At 38.2% G+C, this 17,988-nt stretch overlaps 2 protein-coding genes across 4 annotated transcripts; both read right to left on the bottom strand.

Annotated features, from left to right (window-relative positions):
* Nucleotides 1-3,512: 3,512 nt before the first annotated feature.
* LOC148695620 (uncharacterized) lies at nt 3,513-4,286 on the bottom strand. The gene is made up of 2 exons (XM_088697352.1): nt 3,928-4,286; nt 3,513-3,762 (listed from the first exon to the last, which is right to left on the bottom strand). The coding sequence occupies exons 1-2, from the start codon at nt 4,284-4,286 to the stop codon at nt 3,513-3,515; spliced, it is 609 nt and encodes a 202-aa protein (XP_088553478.1).
* Nucleotides 4,287-8,937: 4,651 nt separating this feature from the next.
* On the bottom strand, nt 8,938-14,794 carry LOC137733410 (eukaryotic translation initiation factor 4G-like). 3 transcript variants are annotated; one of them, XM_088697909.1, is made up of 6 exons: nt 14,414-14,791; nt 14,121-14,270; nt 12,665-13,651; nt 10,417-11,902; nt 9,561-9,755; nt 8,938-9,461 (listed from the first exon to the last, which is right to left on the bottom strand). In XM_088697909.1, exons 1-6 carry the CDS (start codon nt 14,637-14,639, stop codon nt 9,200-9,202), a joined length of 3,306 nt encoding a protein of 1,101 aa, XP_088554035.1. In that variant the 5' UTR covers nt 14,640-14,791; the 3' UTR covers nt 8,938-9,199. The 3 variants fall into 3 exon arrangements, with proteins under 3 accessions (XP_088554035.1, XP_088554033.1, XP_088554034.1); XM_088697907.1 differs by having other exon boundaries at nt 10,417-13,651; nt 14,414-14,794; XM_088697908.1 differs by having other exon boundaries at nt 10,417-13,645; nt 14,414-14,794.
* Between the last annotated feature and the right edge of the window lie 3,194 nt (nt 14,795-17,988).

Genomic DNA, 17,988 nt, shown 5'->3' with positions numbered 1-17,988 from the left:
ATGATGTAAGCCATGAGTTTGGCAAATGACGTCACTGAAGTAGAGCACACGAGTTAACTAAGCACTACAGATTGTACTGTCTGTATTGGACAGAGAAGATGAGGTGGATTACGAAACGGATGGTGCAAATCCAGTGTGTCATAATATAGTCGGTTTCAGAGAGTAATCTGGTGATAGAGTTTGTTTGTTTTTGATGTTTTTGGTTGATCATTTTGGATCTATTTCTTAGGGTTAGAATAACAGAGAATGGAGAGAACTTAGAGTTGGTACTGACGGCTTCAAGGCTGTGCAGAATGCAGCAACATTGATTTCATTAAGTAAAGAAACTCTTGTAGGGTATGGTGCATTGCCATGACCCATATTTGTTTAAGAAAGTGATTGATAAAAGGCTTAACAACCATTTCAGCCTTACTACCCTAAATTGAATCCTAGCCCTTCATTTGGGTTTAAGTGATTTAATCTAGAGTGTACACTTGTCATTCATACACTCACACATATATTAAAATTGAAACTAGTTGTTGGTGACTAAAACCCTTCATTTCTTTTTTCTTCTTCGATGCAGACCGAATCCAAGCTTGAGAATTCCTTGCTGCCTTCGATCCCTCAACTTCAGAAGCGGTTTAGCTTCCAACACTCCCTTCTAAATTGCTTCTGGGAGTGAATCTAAGCAATCTCCTCAGGTAATTGAATCTTTCATTCGGTAATGTTTTTGTGAAAATGTCTGCGATCTGATATTCTGTGCTGCAATAGAGTAGCTTGATTGTGTTGTCCTGCAATGCCTCTCTGATGAAATGATATCTCCTTTTGATGTGCTTTGTGCTCTGATGAAATACTGGGTTTTTGGTCATGGCAATTGCAGAGGTGTTGTCACACAGAAGTGGTGTGGCATCAACCTGTAATTCCCCAAAGTCTTTAAGTATGAACCTTAGCCAAATAACTTGAGCTGTAGCTTTTGATGCATTCATATACTCTGCCTCAGCTGTGGATAGTGCAACACTTTGTTGCTACACAGCGGCCCATGAGAAAACACCTGAACCAAAAGTGAAAGCATAGCTAGATGTGCTTCTGTTATCATCTTCATTGCCACCCCAGTCACTGTCACAAAATCCAATTAAGATAGTTGACTTCCCCATTTCTTACTTGATGCCATAATCAAGTGTTCCTTGCACATATCTTAGAACTCTCTTTGCTGTCCCCATGTGTATCTTGCTAGGATTCTGCATAAACCTAGAAAGTAGGCTTGCTGAGAACATTAGATCCGGCCTTGTTGCAGTTAGATACAATAGACTGCCAACAATGCTTTTGTAGAGACTAACATCTGCAGGTTCACTTTCATCATCATTCTTAAGCTTCTCATTTGCAATTAGGGGTGTAGAGACTGGTTTACATCCCTTTAGCCCAAACTTTTCAAGCAAAGTTTCAGCATACTTCCTTTGATGAATGAAAATTCTACTTGCTTCTTGAATTATCCCAATGCCAAGAAAATGATGCAAGAGGCCTAGATTAGTCATTTCATACCTCTTTATCATCTCTTCTTTGAGCTTTTCAATCATTGTAGTATCATTTCCAGTGTAGACAACATCATCCACATATATTGAGACAATGAGTGTCTTGTTGTTGCTTTCTGTCTTAGTGTAGAGTGTAGCTTCAGTACAACTTTTCTAAAGTCCTTCCTCAGTGAAATAGGAATCAATCTCACTGTACTAAGCTCTTGGAGCTTGCTTTAGGCCATAGAGAGCCTTCATTAGCTTGTACACATTTGCTAGAAACTCTTGACTTGTGATCCTTTGAGGTTGTTTCACAAACACCTCATCCTCTAGCACTCCATTTAGAAATGCAGATTTGACATCTAATTGATGCAATTTCCAACCCTTCTTGGTTACTAGGACTATCAAGGTCTTTATGGTGTCTAACTTGCTACTCGAGCAAAGGTTTCATTGAAGTCTACACCAGACTTCTGTGAGTAACCTTTGGCCACTAACCTAGCCTTGTTCTTTTGCACAAAACCATCTAGGTTGAGCTTGGTTTTGTACACTCATTTCACTCTAATCACAGGCTTGTTACTTGGTCGATTTACAAGTTCCCAATTGTAATTCTTCTCAATCATTTCAAGTTCTTCCTTCATTGCTTTCTTCCAAGCTTTGTCTTTCTCAGCTTCTTCATATGATTCTAGTTCCACTACACAGTAGTTACATGTAGCATAGATCTCATCCAAGCTTCTCAACCTCACTAGAGTTGAACTTGGTGTTGTGATCTATGATTGAGTTGGTTATGGACTCATGCTTACTTACTGTGGAGTCCCTTGTATGTCATTATTCTTTGTGACTTCTTCTTGAATTGAGGTCTCCATATGCTCTGTTGTTTGCCTTTCGTTGAGATTAAGTTGTAGAGAGACATTGTCATTCTCTTCTACCTTTGTTTCCCAATTCCATGTTGAGTCTTCATCAAAGATAACATCCCTTGATAGGATTATCTTTTGAGTTGACAGATTTTAAACTCTGTACCTTTTCTCACTGGTTCCATAACCTATAAAAACATCCTTGTTGCTTGATTTCTCCAACTTGTGCCTTAGTTGTTGAGGAATGTGAGTATATCACACTGAGCCAAACATTCTCAGATGCCTCACAGAAGGCTTTTTGCCACTGAACACTTCAAATAGAGTCTTCTTGTGCAATGCTTTAGTAGGACACCTATTTAATAGGTACACTACAATATTTACTGCTTCACCCCAAAATGTATAGGGCATGTTCTTCTCATGCATCATAGACTTAGCCATTTCAACTATAGTCCTATTCTTCCTTTCTACAATGACATTCTGTTGTGGTGAATATGCCACTATGAGGTGTTTCTCCAATCCCACATCTTCATAGAATACATTGAACTCATGTTAAGTGTACTCACCTCCCCTATCATTTCTTGAATATTGTGAATACCTCAGACTTGAACCTCATGAAATACACCAAATACATCCGTGAGTAGTCATCAATAAAGGTTAGGAAATACCTATTTCCACTGATTGTTGTTGTTTGCATTGGTCCATTGATTATTGTTGTTTGCATTGGTCCACAAACATCTGTGTGAATCAATTCGAGTCGCTTTGTTGCCCTCCAAGCCTTTTTAGCTTCAAATAGATCTTTGTGATGCTTGCCAAACACACATCCTTCACAGGTTTCATTGCATTGATCCATCTTTGGTATACCTTGCACCATTTCATGTTTTTGCAGATTTTGTAAGCTTGTCATGTTTAAATGACCAAGCCTCTTATGCCATAGCTTTATAGAACCTGTCACACTTGTTTTTCTTGCCACTTCCTCTAGATACTTCAATAAAAGTGGAAAGCTTCTGTTTTTCACTTCTACTCTAGTCACTATGTTTGATAGGGACCTGTCATCATACATCTCAACCACAGTTCCGCCAAAAAGTAGGAAATAGCCATGCTTCATCATTTGACCCACACTGAGTAGACTCTTATCCAATCCAGGCACTAATATCACTTCCCTTATGCATCTTCTTCATTTCTTGGTGTTAATGACTAGAGTTCCTCTTCCAGTGGCTTTGACAATGTTTCCATCTCCTATTTTCATTTTTCCAGTTAAGTTTGTGTCAAGGTCAATGAGTAATGACTCATGTACAGTTATATGGTTGCTGCAGCCATTGTCAATGTACCATACTTCATTGTTTTTCTCCATTTTTGCACTAAAAGCACATAACACATTTGCTTCTTCTTTCACTTGATTTGCACAGTTCACCACATTCTTTGATCTGCAATCATTCATGATGTGCCCGAACTTGTTACATTTGTGGCATCTAGGCTTGTCCTTGAACCAACACTCTCTAAGATGGAATTTGTCATAGTGCTTGCATTGCTACTTGGTTCTTAGACCTTCATTTGAGTTGCTGCCTTGGTTAGGCTTAGGGTTTTGATACCCCTTTCCTTCCCATTTCTTGTTCTTGCCTTTCCACTGTGGTTTTTGTTTGCTTGCACTAGCTTGACTACTAGATCCAACATTGAGTGATTGAAAAACTTTCTCAGGTGCAAAATCAGCATGCCTCTCAAGCCTTTGGTCAAAAGCTCTTAAAGATGCCATCACATCTTGCACACTAAGAGTTTCAGTGTCTTTGGTTTCTTCAATGACACTCACTATTGAATCATAAGGTTTAGTCAAACTAATCAATAGTTTCTGGACAATTCCTTCATTAGGCAGTTCCTCACCATATGTTCTTATTTTATTTACAACATCAAATAGCCTAGTAAAGTAGTCTTTTAACAGCTCATTGTCCCCCATTCTTGTATACTCGAAATCTCTTCTAAGGGATTGAAGTTTTACCTTTCTGACTTTAGTGTCTCCTCTGTATTCTTGCTATAAAAATTCCCAAGCTCCCTTTGCAGTATTTGCATTTGCTATTCTCGGGAAAATGGTGTCTGAGACAGCACCTTGGATGATTCCAAGTGCTCTAACATCCTCCATTCGATTCTGCTTCAGTGTTTTGAGTTGTGTTTCTGTGAGATCCTCCTCTAGAGCATCGACCTCTATCTCAGGTAGTTCATACCCGTATTGAACCATATCCCATAAATCATAGGACTTGAAAATGGTTGTCATTCTTATTCTCCAAAAATCATAGTTCTCCCCCATCAAAGACTGGAGCTTTTAGCTCACTGCTACTGTTGGATCCCTTCATTTGCAGGGTTGTTTTGCTGGTTGTTGTTGTTGTTGTTGTTGTTGTTGTTGAGGACACTACGTAGGTGCTTCCAAAGATCTCACCTTTGCACAAATTACGCCCAGAAAGTTGTAAGATAAAAAACTAGGCTCTGAGGCCATGATAAAGTTTGTTTGTTTTTTATGTTTTTGGTTAATCGTTTTGGATCAGTTTCTTAGGGTTAGAATAATAGAGAATGGAGAGAACTTAGAGTTGGTACTCACAGCTTCAAGGCTGTGCAAAATGCAGCATCACTAATTTCATTAAGTAGAGAAATCCTTGTAGGGTATGGTGCATTGCCACGACCCATACTTGTTTAAGAAAGTGATTGACAATAGGCTTAACAACCATTTCAGCCTTACTACCCCAGATTGAATCCTAGCCCTTCATTTAAGTTTAAGTGATTTAATCTGGAGTGTACACTTGTCATTCATACACTCACACATACATTTAAATTTAAACTAGCCGTTGGTGACTAAAACCGTTCATTTCTTCTTTCTTCTTCGATGCAGACCGAATCCAAGCTCGGGAGATCCTTGTTGCTTTCGATCCCTTGACTTCAGAAACTATTTAGCTTCCAACATCTGGGTCGCCATGTTGGACCGAGATAGAGCACAATGTGGCTCCAGTTCGATTTGTGAAATAGGATGACGATGTTGATCGTGGGTTCAGCAAAGTAGGGAGTGTACCTAAATTCGTCAAACGTTGCTGTTCTAAGTCAGGTTGAGCTTGCAGGTTGAATGGTGAGTTGCGTACAAATGGGCGTCGAGGATTATGGGGTTGGCGATGTTCTTGGAGACGGAGCAATTTGATTTAGTAGGGATCGACTCGATGCCTCCTTTTTCTGTTCGTTTCTATGACTAGCATGGACTTCATCCCAAATTGGAGTTGATATCGTTCTCTCGATTTCCATGAGGTAGTTTTTACACCATGAAAGTCTGTCTACCAGGCCTGGTTTTACAATGACTCACAAAACTATTGACGATTCTCCATGCAGTAAAAAAAAAAAAATACAGAAAAGAAAAAGAACGAAAGAGTGAATTTAGTCTATCATCATGGTTCTACCTATGATTATGTTCAATTCTTATAAAAATAAAATAAAAAATAGCACAAGGCATTTAAATGGGTGTATTCGATTGGAATTTTGAGGGATTTTAATTCATTTAATGAATCTAGGTGTTATCCAAGCATGAATTTAAGTGATTCTATGAAATTCAATGTGTATTCAATTATGAATTTAAGATAGTATATTAAAATCCTTAGAAATCCGGATGTATTCAATTATGACTTTAAAGAAGTTTATAGCATTCTTGGTGTATTTTAGAATTTGATTTTTATTGAGTACTACAGTCCAGTGGTATTCCTTTTAAGTGAGAAGACTTAGGTTCGATTATCGCCAAAGCGAATTTGAACCACATTATTGCTAACCTATTGTGAGGCTAAGCTCAACCTATCTTTTCTCGTTTGTTTCAAAAAAATAAAAAATAAAAACAAAAAAAATTTGAAAAAGTTGAGGAATTAGAAGGAATTGGAGAGATTTCATAGTGTATATTAAGCATCCACAAATCTCACCTCTCTCCCATGAGATTTCGAGGGAATTGAATCCAAATTTTAAATAAAATCTCTACAAATAAATTAAAGTCCATAAAAATCCATGGATTTGTAAATTTATTTAAATCTCTCAAATTCCCAATTGAATACACCTCTCTAAAATTAATCAAAATGCGCAGGTCATGTAGGATGTCCTTCCCTTATTATATTTGTAAGACGTTGTAACTTTTTTGCGATTTCCTTCCTAGAAGATTAATCTTCGTATTGACTTTTGGGATTTCATGGTTGTCTCTGGAACATCGGTCAAAGTTCTTTATTTTCCAGGATCTTTCGGCTTTCGTTATTACTCATGGCAAGGGACGCTGGTCTGGGAAATATGAGTTCTTTGTCAATGAGAGTATCAATTGTTGGAATCAAATTTGCGCACATCCAAGGACGGAGGCAAAATCAAGTCGGACTTGCCCATGATCTCCAGGGAGGGGAGAATAGTGTTGATTGGGAGTTTGGTTGAATCCGAATAGGACTGTCTACATATCTCCAAAAACGAGAATCAAACCGCAGGTGTAGTCCTAAGAAAGAATAAGCAAATAAATTCTTCAACTCGAGAAGCACTAAAAGTTCAACTCGAGAAGCCCAACTTTTAGTGAAAGTAGGTGAAATAATCATCAAATTGATTCCATAAACAAGATTGAAATATGCCATCGATAATCAAAATATTTTCTTTCCCCAATTTTCTTGTTTGGTCAACAATGGAATTTAACCCCTATTTAGTAGATTGTTGATTCTCCAAAAGTCATAGCAGTTTATAATCACCCATACCTTGAATTTCTTGAGTCTCCACTTGTGAGTTGTCATGTTTTAGGAGATCTTCAATAAGATTCTCAATAACCAAAATTACTTGTTCATTTCTTCCAGCTTGACCTCCACCGTTTCTTGGCATAATGAAATATCATTCTTCATCACTTTAGCTTATTTTCTAATGATTGCTTGACCCGTACTTGCCAAATACAATTTGTATAAATAAAAAAAAAGGATTGCTTAACAATTAGTCACTTCAACCAACGCCAAGTGATAGGATTTTACCTTGTTTTTGCCTAGACTCTTGCATTTGATCCCACCATAAATGCACATCACCATCAAAACAAGAAGCAACGATCTTCACTATCTTCCTTTCCGGAATTGATTGTATCTTGAAAAGTTTCTCTACGTCCTCAACCCACAAGAGAAAACCTTCAATGCAATCACTTCCCAAGAAAATAGGAATATCTTCAACATCAACTAGATGAGGGTGGCTTGGGGTAATTCTCTTTTCACACACCGCATCTATTGCCATTTCCTTATGAACAACGCCGCTTAGGGTTTTGCTTCTCCCATAATCAATTGCCAAAGAACAGGGCAAATCCTTGCTTTGATACTAATTGACGCATCACGAGCGTGAAGGATTACAAACGTAAATCTTGAAGAACAAAGGATTCTGGAGTCCACTAGATTTTGAAAGAAAACCGAAAAGGTTGTTTGATTAATTCTTAAATTGATGAATTACATTGGAAGCCAAACAACTTAAAAAGACATAAACACAGCCTTAGGGAAGCTCAAGGGTCTTAGGGAATTAAAATGACATGAATTCCAACAGAAATTGAAAAGTTCAAAATTTATTACAAAGTTTATTTTGCAGTTTTGGACTTCTAAACAACCCCGGATGGCTAAAATTAATCATACATTGCGACAAAGTAGTGAGTTTGAACTGGGATGTTGCACTCTTTTCGAAAAGGTATCATCGGCTCAAAACGGAGCTCGTACGCCAAATATATAAATTCCCGCCGAATCCTTTTGTCTTCCTTCAGTCCATTTCTCAAGCAACCAAAAAATCCCAACACAATATTCTTCTTCCTATTTGAACGCCATATTTGGTATTTGAGTGGAGATTTTCTCTAATGCGTCATTCCTTGTCAGTTTTAAAGCGCTCCATTTTCTTTACTTTTCTTCACAAAAATTCACCCCAATCTTGTCCTACATTATTGTCTACTGTAAATCATTTTGGTCATTCCGTGAAAAATTTGTCAATATATTCGTTAAATTGTCACGTAAACGATCACGTGACCACCTTTTTAAGAAACCCCTCCACTGGACGAGAATAACACCGTAGCAGAATTAGTGTGTACTTACTCTGATTAATTAGTGTCCATTAACTAGAAGAAAAAACAAATATACCAAAAAAATAAACTAGAAAAAAGCGTCTGGTAGTTGGATTTGTTTTTGTTTTAGGCTCTTGCAAGCAATTGTTGACCCAAGTTTAATCATCAAAATTGCACATGTAATACGCATGTCACTTGAGTTTCAATCATCTTATAATTTAGTTTAATTTAAAGTAGAGTATAAATTTACCCTTCATCATTTCATTTAGTACAAATTTATCGTTGTATATATCGTAAAAAAAGGTAGAGTATCAAATTATCAATTCTATAGATCTATACAATTAACTCGTTACTTTTCTCTCGCAACAAAAACAACATATTCATTGAAAGGATGGGAGGAAGCATTTGTTCCATCATAAACTATCCTAAATACATATCCGAACCATTCAACCAATTGCTATATTCACAATAATTTCAAAAAAATAAAAAATAAAAAAAATAAAAAAATAAAAAAATAAAAAAACACTTACTCGAAATAAATACAAAAAGAAAATGCAAAGTTTTGAGGTCTTAATAATTTACAAATACATATGAATTTGCAGTATAGTTACATTTTTTTGGGATATAATAGAATACATACACGATATTATGCATAGTGCAATCATAGTTTCGGTACAAAAGTTCTTCATTGCAGGCAAATTATTATGAGTTTCTGAACGCTACCAGTCACGAATTCCTTCTAGCACGATTACAATGAGCATCACCAATCTCTAAATAAATTTCTCTAGAATCCGTGAGTTGAGAGTATCTGGGGGTCAAAAAGTCTCCAACAGCAAGTTGGAGGACGTACGGACCTCGTTCAAACCGTTATCTCCCTTCTCCGACTTGATAATCTCCAAGACGTTCCCAAGAATGTTGCCTGCAAGCTCCTCTCCATCTTCGTGTATTAATTGCCTGATCTGATTAAAGGAAACGACATTCTCTAAAATGACCTTGGCAAAGATAAGGCCAAGAAACTCTGGTGCTCTCGGGGCATCAATCACCGTATCCTCTAAGGTCGACAGAACAGTTTCAAACCTGGGCAGATAAAAGAAGAAATTAAATAATAGAAAAACGCACAATACCCAGAAGACCGTCAGTTTCAATAACCAAATGCAGATGTAAACTTTCCCTTACCCTTTGATGAGCTGAGATTGACTCAAAGTTCCATCATGGGTCTTTGTAAGGTTGACTAGAAGCTTTGCCAAGAGATCTCTTTCAGCGTCCTTCCTCTCAAAAGAGTCTGTGACCCAAAGAGATATCATCGACGGATGGAAGCTTGGTGAGTTCAAGTCTTTAATGCATAAAGCAGCCTCTTTCTCGTCTCGAGCACTGAAAATAGAAAGGAAAACAAAATTAAGGAAGAGCATATGAAAAATCTTAACAAGGGTTATCAGAAGTTGTATAATACATCAAACCATATATATCTAGAACGTAATCTAAAACGAGTTCTTGGAAAGCCAATGACTGAACCTCGGTGGATCCCATATTCTGACACCAACTACATTTACGAGAGTCCCAACGAATTGTGCCTACCACTTTATAACATAGCAAACAAGTAATCGCACAAAAAATTCCATCACAACTAACTCAACTCCTTTACTTTGATTGTTTTATTCCTTTTCCATTCTGTACCACCCCCTGTGGGGTCCATTCAATGCCAGAGACAAACAATCCCGATTCTATTTATGCAACTTGAAGTCGACCAAACAAACTGGAGACGACCAACCATTGCTCCTAAGTCTTATTCATTCCCCAGGCTCAGAACACACATGCCCCACTTTCCTTTCAAGAATTGAACGCATAATCACATTAAGCAAATCATCGGAAGATTTTTTTTAGCACGCAGAGAATTATCACATCTGAAAGATGCATTGAACTAAGAAAATTACAAAAAATAATTAGAAGTCTAAAGCATGCATGAGACAAGAATTTCTTAACCCCAAAAAAAAAGTAATGCGACAGGACTGCTCTCTCAAAAATAAGAATATACCTGTAAAATTCTCTAATTGCTGCCAAAGACATATCTCTAAGACGGTCTTCAGTCAACACATTTTCTGAAGGAACATTTTGTGCAGCATCTCTGTGCACTTCCTCAATATTTTTTGGTCCTTCAACTTTGCTCCTCTGCTGCCATTTATTCTTTCTCAAATCAATTGCATCCTTCAACATGAACCTAACCCTAGAAGATAATTTCATGTTATTCGATAAGCTTTTCATCCTTTCAAAATATGCATCCATGTGCTTCTTGGCTTTCGGATGATCAATCATCTCCCCAATTGTGCTCATTAGTATGCACAAAGCTTCAATATCTTGCTCATCTGGAGTCTGTTGCTGACCAAACAACTTTTCAATGCATTTGTGCATTATTCTCTCGGTCAACATTCTCTTTTTGTATAGCTCCCCAATCAAGCTAACATTACCCAACCTTTGTCTTCGCGCTTTGATTCTTTTCCCCTCTCTTTCTTCTTCAGACTGTTTCACCTGACCCTCCTCATCAGCCTTATTGGTCTCCTCTTGCTGTCTTCCTCCCCTCTCAAATTCCTCCTGGCACTTGTTATAAAGCAATATCTTAAAAGTTATCTTTTCATTGTCCTCACTGAAATCAGGCAACTCTCCGGCAAGATAAAAACAGAAGTTAGCATACATCTCACAGAAAGTAGGCTCCATAAGAGCCTTGTCAAAGATCTGTGAAATGACACCAGTTAGAGTCATCGCATTATCCATATTAACAGCTTTCACTTGCTCGAATAGTTTTTCAAAGTTTTGAGGAGTTAACTTGTTCAGTATAGCCTTTAACTGCCTTTGCTTGGCCTGCTCTTCATCACTCACTTTACCCACTTCATACTTCCTGTCAGCTTTGTGCATCACCTGTAATGGAGTATGAGGAGAAGGCATCAAGCCCTTAGGTTGAAAATTCGCAGCTCTCTGCCACCTGTCAGCATCAGAATTATTTCTTTGCATCCCTTCCTGATGACCAACAGAGTGAGCAGGCCCAGGCAGGATTCCTCTAACATGCTGCTGAACTGGTGTCAGTGCACGCGGATTCCTCAAAACTCCAAACTTTGGTCCCTGGCCAGTTCGGAAATTGGCAGCACCTCCCATATTCCATCTATCATCATCCATTATTCCACTCCCACGACGGTCAAGTCTTGCGGCCCCTCCTTGCCTATCAACAATTCTTCCCGGACTAGGGAGCGAATCATAATAAATAGAAGGAGCAGCATTCACATTAGCATTCAAGATCTGTGCTATATCAGACATAATTTCAAAACCTTCAGGAAGCTCCGTATATTGCACAGAAAACTTCAAAAGGAAATCTCTGGAATATTTCTTCGCCCCATGTTCATGTCCATCTTTGTCAGAATCATCCGCTCCACGGACCTGCTCTCCAGTATCTGAGGTTTCCAGTTTCGGTGCATGCGGATTCCTCAAAACACCAAAATTTGGTACTTGGCCAGTTCGGAAATTGGCAGCACCTCCCATATTCCATCTATCATCATCCATTATTCCACTCCCACGACGGTCAAGTCTTGCGGCCCCTCCTTGCCTATCAACAATTCTTCCTGGACTAGGGAGCGAATCATAATAAATAGAAGGAGCAGCATTCACATTAGCATTCAAGATCTGTGCTATATCAGACATAATTTCAAAACCTTCTGGAAGCTCCGTATATTGCACAGAAAACTTCAAAAGGAAATCTCTGGAATATTTCTTCGCCCCATGTTCATGTCCATCTTTGTCAGAATCATCCGCTCCACGGACCTGCTCTCCAGTATCTGAGGTTTCCAGCTTCGGTGCATGCGGATTCCTCAAAACACCAAAATTTGGTCCCTGGCCAGTTCGGAAATTGGCAGCACCTCCCATATTCCATCTATCATCATCCATTATTCCACTCCCACGACGGTCAAGTCTTGCGGCCCCTCCTTGCCTATCAACAATTCTTCCCGGACTAGGGAGCGAATCATAATAAATAGAAGGAGCAGCATTCACATTAGCATTCAAGATCTGTGCTATATCAGACATAATTTCAAAACCTTCTGGAAGCTCCGTATATTGCACAGAAAACTTCAAAAGGAAATCTCTGGAATATTGCTTCGCCCCATGTTCATGTCCATCTTTGTCAGAATCATCCGCTCCACGGACCTGCTCTCCAGTATCTGAGGTTTCCAGTTTCGGTGCATGCGGATTCCTCAAAACACCAAAATTTGGTACTTGGCCAGTTCGGAAATTGGCAGCACCTCCTTTATTCCATCTATCATTATCCATGATTCCACTCCCGCGATGGTGAAGTCTTGCAGCCCCTTCTTGCCTGTCAATAATTCTTCTGGGTTCAGTGGTGGTCACAACTGGTACAGACTCCTCAGTTGGAGCATCTGAAGAAGAGGACAAAAGATTTGAAACCTGTTTTTCAACTGAAGCAGTAGCAGTTGCACTTGCAGATACTTTTTCCATCACCGGCAATGATTTAAGGATGGATTGGTCACCCGCGGATTGCATAATTTCTCCTGATTGTCTCAAAGGCTTGGATAATTCACCTTTTTCAACAACAGTTGAGCTGTTTGGCAATGGGTCGACAACCTTCTGTCCAACCGTTCCAGCAGGTGGTTTGATTACAACAGGACCAGTTGCGGATGGAACAGAGGCACTTACATTACGTACATCGCGTGCATGTTCCAGGTTAGGTGGATCCAACACATTGTGTACAAGGGACCCAGACTTGCTAACAGGCGGGGTACTATGAGATGACGGATTAATGAAAGGTACATGTTGGGAAGCCTGGCTGCCTGGATAGCTGAACCTCGGTGCTTGTGAATTGGGTGGCATATGACTACTAGTTAAGGGATGAGAACTTGAAGCAGAATAATATAGGGGACTGGGATTGTAAGAATTGGCATAATAGGTGGTAGTATGAGGATGTGCAAATGATGGAATAGGCTGGGATTGAGGAGGAATGTTTGGGTGAGTCCTGGGGGCTGATGGCCCACCATCTGGATATGAATCTGTCCTTTTATCAAGCCTCAACTCTTCATGTGTAATATTCATAGGAATTTTACGAGGGCCGCCAAACTTCCTACCCAGTTGCTGGGGGCATTGTGACGCCATGCTGATCCCCAAGTTGCCCATCTGAGGTATCTGAGGACCCATTTGGGGCTGCATCTCATTCATGAAACCAGGGCTTATAAAACCACGCTCAAAGGCAACGCCCTTGGACGCATCTCCTGGGGCTAAAACCAACAGAAAATATTAATACCTGATTATTTGCATTTATCAATATAAATGATGTTATTATTATTTTTTCATTTATTTGGTTCTCTTTCCACGTGGGGTATGCTTAGTTAAACACAGAGGCAAGCATATTCATTTAGAGGCTTTATCACCAGGAATCCTTATACATCCATGTTTAACTATAAATTTGTAGTATTATTTTAATATATGTAATATTTATTATAATTTATTATATTTTAATTGAGATGTCCTAACCGTGTCCGTATCCTATTTTTTTAATTTATCGTGTCGCGTGTCACCGTATCCATATCCGTGCAACTTAGAACACATTACTAAATCACCTATTTGGGAGAAAACTGCCAAGAAAATCTAGCATTGACATCGTAACGTTGCTATATAACAGTAAAAATATGCCGACATTCCCCAACATCGATTACAACATCCCCATGGTCCAGAGTGTGAACTTACGCTTTGCTGGTGTAGTGGGTTTTCTTGTGTCAGAAGTCACGGAGACAGATTGAGAAGTCGGAGGCTTTGGAACAATTCGGGAGCATCTCTGAGGGGCTAATGCGTCAGCTGTCTGGGGAGCTGTGCTTGCAATGGGTACATCGGAACCTCCTACATTATATCAATCGTAGGAAAACATTACCAAGAAATGAAAATCAAACAAAATGGGAAACGCAGATTTTAATCTACAAAACAATCATGATATTATCCAATAAATTTCTAGACTGATAGAAGTGAAACTTCGAAATCTGTACCATGCAATTGGGGTTGTGAATTATGAGCTCCATTTTGTACGTCGCCACGTTGTGCAGGAACCATACCGGAAACTTGAGGATTTACACTGGTTACACTTACAGCGGCGCCGGTGCCCTTAGCGTAAGCGGGTGCGTATCCCCTGTGCTGCTGATTAGAGCTTGCGGATCGCCCTGTTTTCAGGTACTGCGTCTCGTTCTTATCCAATGTTGATTGATTGAAGGACATATATTCCTACGATTAATTCCCAATTTTTTTTTTCCTAAATCTTCTCTCCAACCAAACATGCAGATCCACAAACCCCAAATCAAATCAATCAAACCTAATTAACCGAAAATCGTACCGTAAAGCGAGTGCTTAAGAGAATGATTAGGGTTTGATTTGAGTACCTTGAGAGTGAGAGTGAGAGTGAGAGTGAGGAGAAAGAATAAGGTTTTATTGAGAAACCGTGAAAAAGTGCCGAGAGTGATATGAGCGTAAGCGACTTTAAATGACCGAAAAAGACTTGTAATCCTTACTGCCAATCGTTTTTCTTTCCTCTTTTACTCACTAAGCAACCTACCTCGCTAAGCAAACTCACTAACCTAAAATAACGGATTCAGATCATCTCCGGACCCTTCTGTGGGGATCCATCGGAATGCTTTCATTCTGGCCGTTAGATGAGATCGTGCGGCCAGAGATTTATTTATTTGTTTATTTATCCATCTCCTCTCTGCAAAACGAGGTCTTCTTCCTCTTTCCTTTCATCTTAAGACCTTACTTTCTCTGCTCTTCCTCCTCCTCCACCTTCCCCATAAATTCAACAATTCAAAATTTATTTATTTATTTCTAATTCTCCTACGTGATGGATAACCAAGATTCAAGGAAATTCTTGTTCTGTAATTTTTAATGCTCTAACTAGCTCGGTTCTTGGGTTGTCAAAAATTATTGGACGAAATTTTCGATATTTTCTTCATTGATTGTTTACAAATTGAGAGAAAGACAGACAGAGACGAAGGAAATGAATCCAAATTTAAAGAAAGAAATGGGGGTTCCCAATTCTTTCCCACGCCCAATGAGATATGCCTTCAACTAGCAGTTGATTCAGGGCATGTCCCTTGGACTTGCTTCAAGGCGCCCGAGGACTTGTGCCTTCATTTCCTCTGTGGGCTAGGGTGAATACTACCAGCGGATCTGGTGAATCCTTGAATAGTCGTCCCTCTGCTAACCAAAAAGAAGCCACTGATGCGGATAAAAAAAGACGGGGTGGAAGGTTCCCAGGAGAGATTTGGAGTAGAGGTACGAGATGAATTAGCCCATAGGGAAAAAAGACTTTTGGAAAGGATTTTTCCAAATAAAAAAACCCGTAATTTAGAAATTAAAATAAAGTTGCGCAGAGATAGAGATGGAGATGGAAAAGGAGAAGACAGCACCAGCGACAGAGAAATATGAGCAAAACATTGCAGGGACCGGTGCAAGTGTGTTATGAACCTAACAAAGAGAAGGGGAAGACTGAAGAGAACGGAAGGAGAGTAGACCTGGCTACCTCGTTTTGCGAAGAGGAGTTTTAAAAAAACAATTAATCTGTGGCCACACGATCTCATCCAACGGACATAATAAAATCGTCCGGCTGGATCCCCAGAGAAAGATCCGAAGATTAGCTGAATCCTATAATAACGACAAAAACATAAAAAGTTTATTCGTGCCTATTTAATTTTCTACTGTCACCTCTTGCTACTACTGTGTAATAGTGTTCATTTTTACTTGTAAATGAGAGATGTTAGATTTGATTCTCGTCAAATATGAATTTAAACTACATTATTATTAGCTCATTATGAGATTTAGCCCACTTTCTCATCCTTTAATGAAGATAATATTGTATGTTAAAAAAAAAAAAAAATTCTAGTATCATTGCTGCTTAGTATTACGATTTAATAATATTAATTTTCACTTGTAAGTGAAAGTTTTTCTTTTCTATCAATTTGGTGCACGCACACTATTTGATCAATTTAATAAAAGTTCAACAATCAATTCGGTCAAAGGCTAAATTGATACAATTTTAATACCTTATAGTGTAAACTAACCAATGTAGTTCGTCAATACTTATCAATTTTATTGTTTAATTTTCTTTATTTTTTAACTTTTTATATCTTTCTATGATTATTATTTTTTGTTTGTTTTGCTTTGTGATCAGTGGCGAAACCATAGAGGCACAAGGAGGTGCGGCCGCATCTCCATCATCTGAAATTGACCCTAAAAGCGAGAATTTGCACCCTAATTTTTCTAAACTTGCACGAAATAGACACAGAACGTTGCTGCTGCACTGTGCGAGGCTTTTTTTGCAGGTACTATCGGCAAAAATTCGCCTCATCGATATAAGCGAATATCCATTTAATATTGGTACTATTGGCGAATATTGAAGAAATAAGTCAAAATATTGGCCTTTCCGGTGCGAGCAACGATTGTTGCAGAAGTAACGGTTCAAAAAACGTCGCGAGGAAGAATAAGCATGTAGTTCTTGGGTTTACTACTTTAAGTTGAAATGTATAGTTTTAATTTGTTGTGGCTAACAATGAAACTATAGCTGCAAGCACTTCAATTTTTTTTTTCTTTTTCAAATATTATAAATAAAATAAAATAAAATAAAATAAAAAAATCAACCTCAAACATGCTGTTAAGATAAGAAAAAAAAAACATAAAGTTTACGCTAAGATGAATTATTAATCAAACCATTCTTAAATTTTTCTTTCTAGTTCAGAGTTTCATAAAAAATAGAAAGTAACTCACATTATATACGAAATGTATTTTTTTCTTTTTAGTAGCATCGCTTGTATTAAAGAAATGCGCACCTTATATATTTTCATAAAAGAAACTCAGTTTCATATACATGTGTAAAACATGGTATATAATGCAATATAATAAGATACAAATTACTTAGCTTATATACCAAATATCGTTCATATACAAATATTTTCTCAAAATATTCGTCGATATATTTGTAAGTTACGCTATCGGTATTTTCACAAAAATTGATATCTAAAACCTTGGATATTGTGAAAACACCAATGCGAAATAAAATGAGAGATCAATGGATGAGTAATAGTATGGTTGTTTACACTGAGAGATGTGTTTTTGCTTTTATTGATAATGAGCCTATTATGCGACGCTTTCATGACATAAAACATTGTCGGCATCAATGTATTAATAAATTATGAATGACATTAACATTATTTACTATCTAAAAGGATATTTTTGTCTAAATTTTTTTGGGACATCTAACCCTTTTAAATTTTGCCCTCTCCGGACAACTCTTGGCTTCGCCACTGTTTGTGGTAGTGTTCAGGTAGCGATATCTTTTGATGAAGCTTTTGTGTCTTGATATTTATGTTTGTGTTTCGGATGGACCATTTTGAGTTGTCCATTGTATCTTCTTATTGTGTTTTACTAAAGCATCTTAGCCTAACAAAAAAGATGTACACATCTCTGCCTAAGTGCATCAATCCCATGTGTCATTTTGTTTACCGCGTGTCGATAATTTTCTATTATATGCACAGGTCGTCTAATGAGTTTTGTTCTTGTTTACCGCTTCTCTTATGAA

This window comes from Pyrus communis, chromosome 7 (assembly GCF_041283825.1).
Source record: "Pyrus communis isolate YQ-2024b chromosome 7, ASM4128382v1, whole genome shotgun sequence".
NCBI lineage: Eukaryota > Viridiplantae > Streptophyta > Magnoliopsida > Rosales > Rosaceae > Pyrus > Pyrus communis.
This window is presented reverse-complemented; position numbering and strand designations above follow the sequence as displayed.

What these genes read in the sequence shown, in the direction of transcription:
- LOC148695620 (XM_088697352.1), bottom strand. Translation starts at nt 4,286, where the DNA reads ATGGGGGACAATGAGCTGTTAAAAGACTACTTTACTAGGCTATTTGAT. An exon ending in AAGAAATGGGAAGGAAAGGG is followed by an intron (nt 3,763 to 3,927) that starts GTATCAAAACCC and finishes GAATGATTGCAG; the next exon opens with ATCAAAGAATGTGGTGAACT.
- LOC137733410 (XM_088697907.1), bottom strand. Translation starts at nt 14,639, where the DNA reads ATGTCCTTCAATCAATCAACATTGGATAAGAACGAGACGCAGTACCTG. An exon ending in ACCCACTACACCAGCAAAGC is followed by an intron (nt 13,652 to 14,120) that starts GTAAGTTCACAC and finishes TGTTGGTTTTAG; the next exon opens with CCCCAGGAGATGCGTCCAAG. An exon ending in GCAATTAGAGAATTTTACAG is followed by an intron (nt 9,756 to 10,416) that starts GTATATTCTTAT and finishes TTCTATTTTCAG; the next exon opens with TGCTCGAGACGAGAAAGAGG.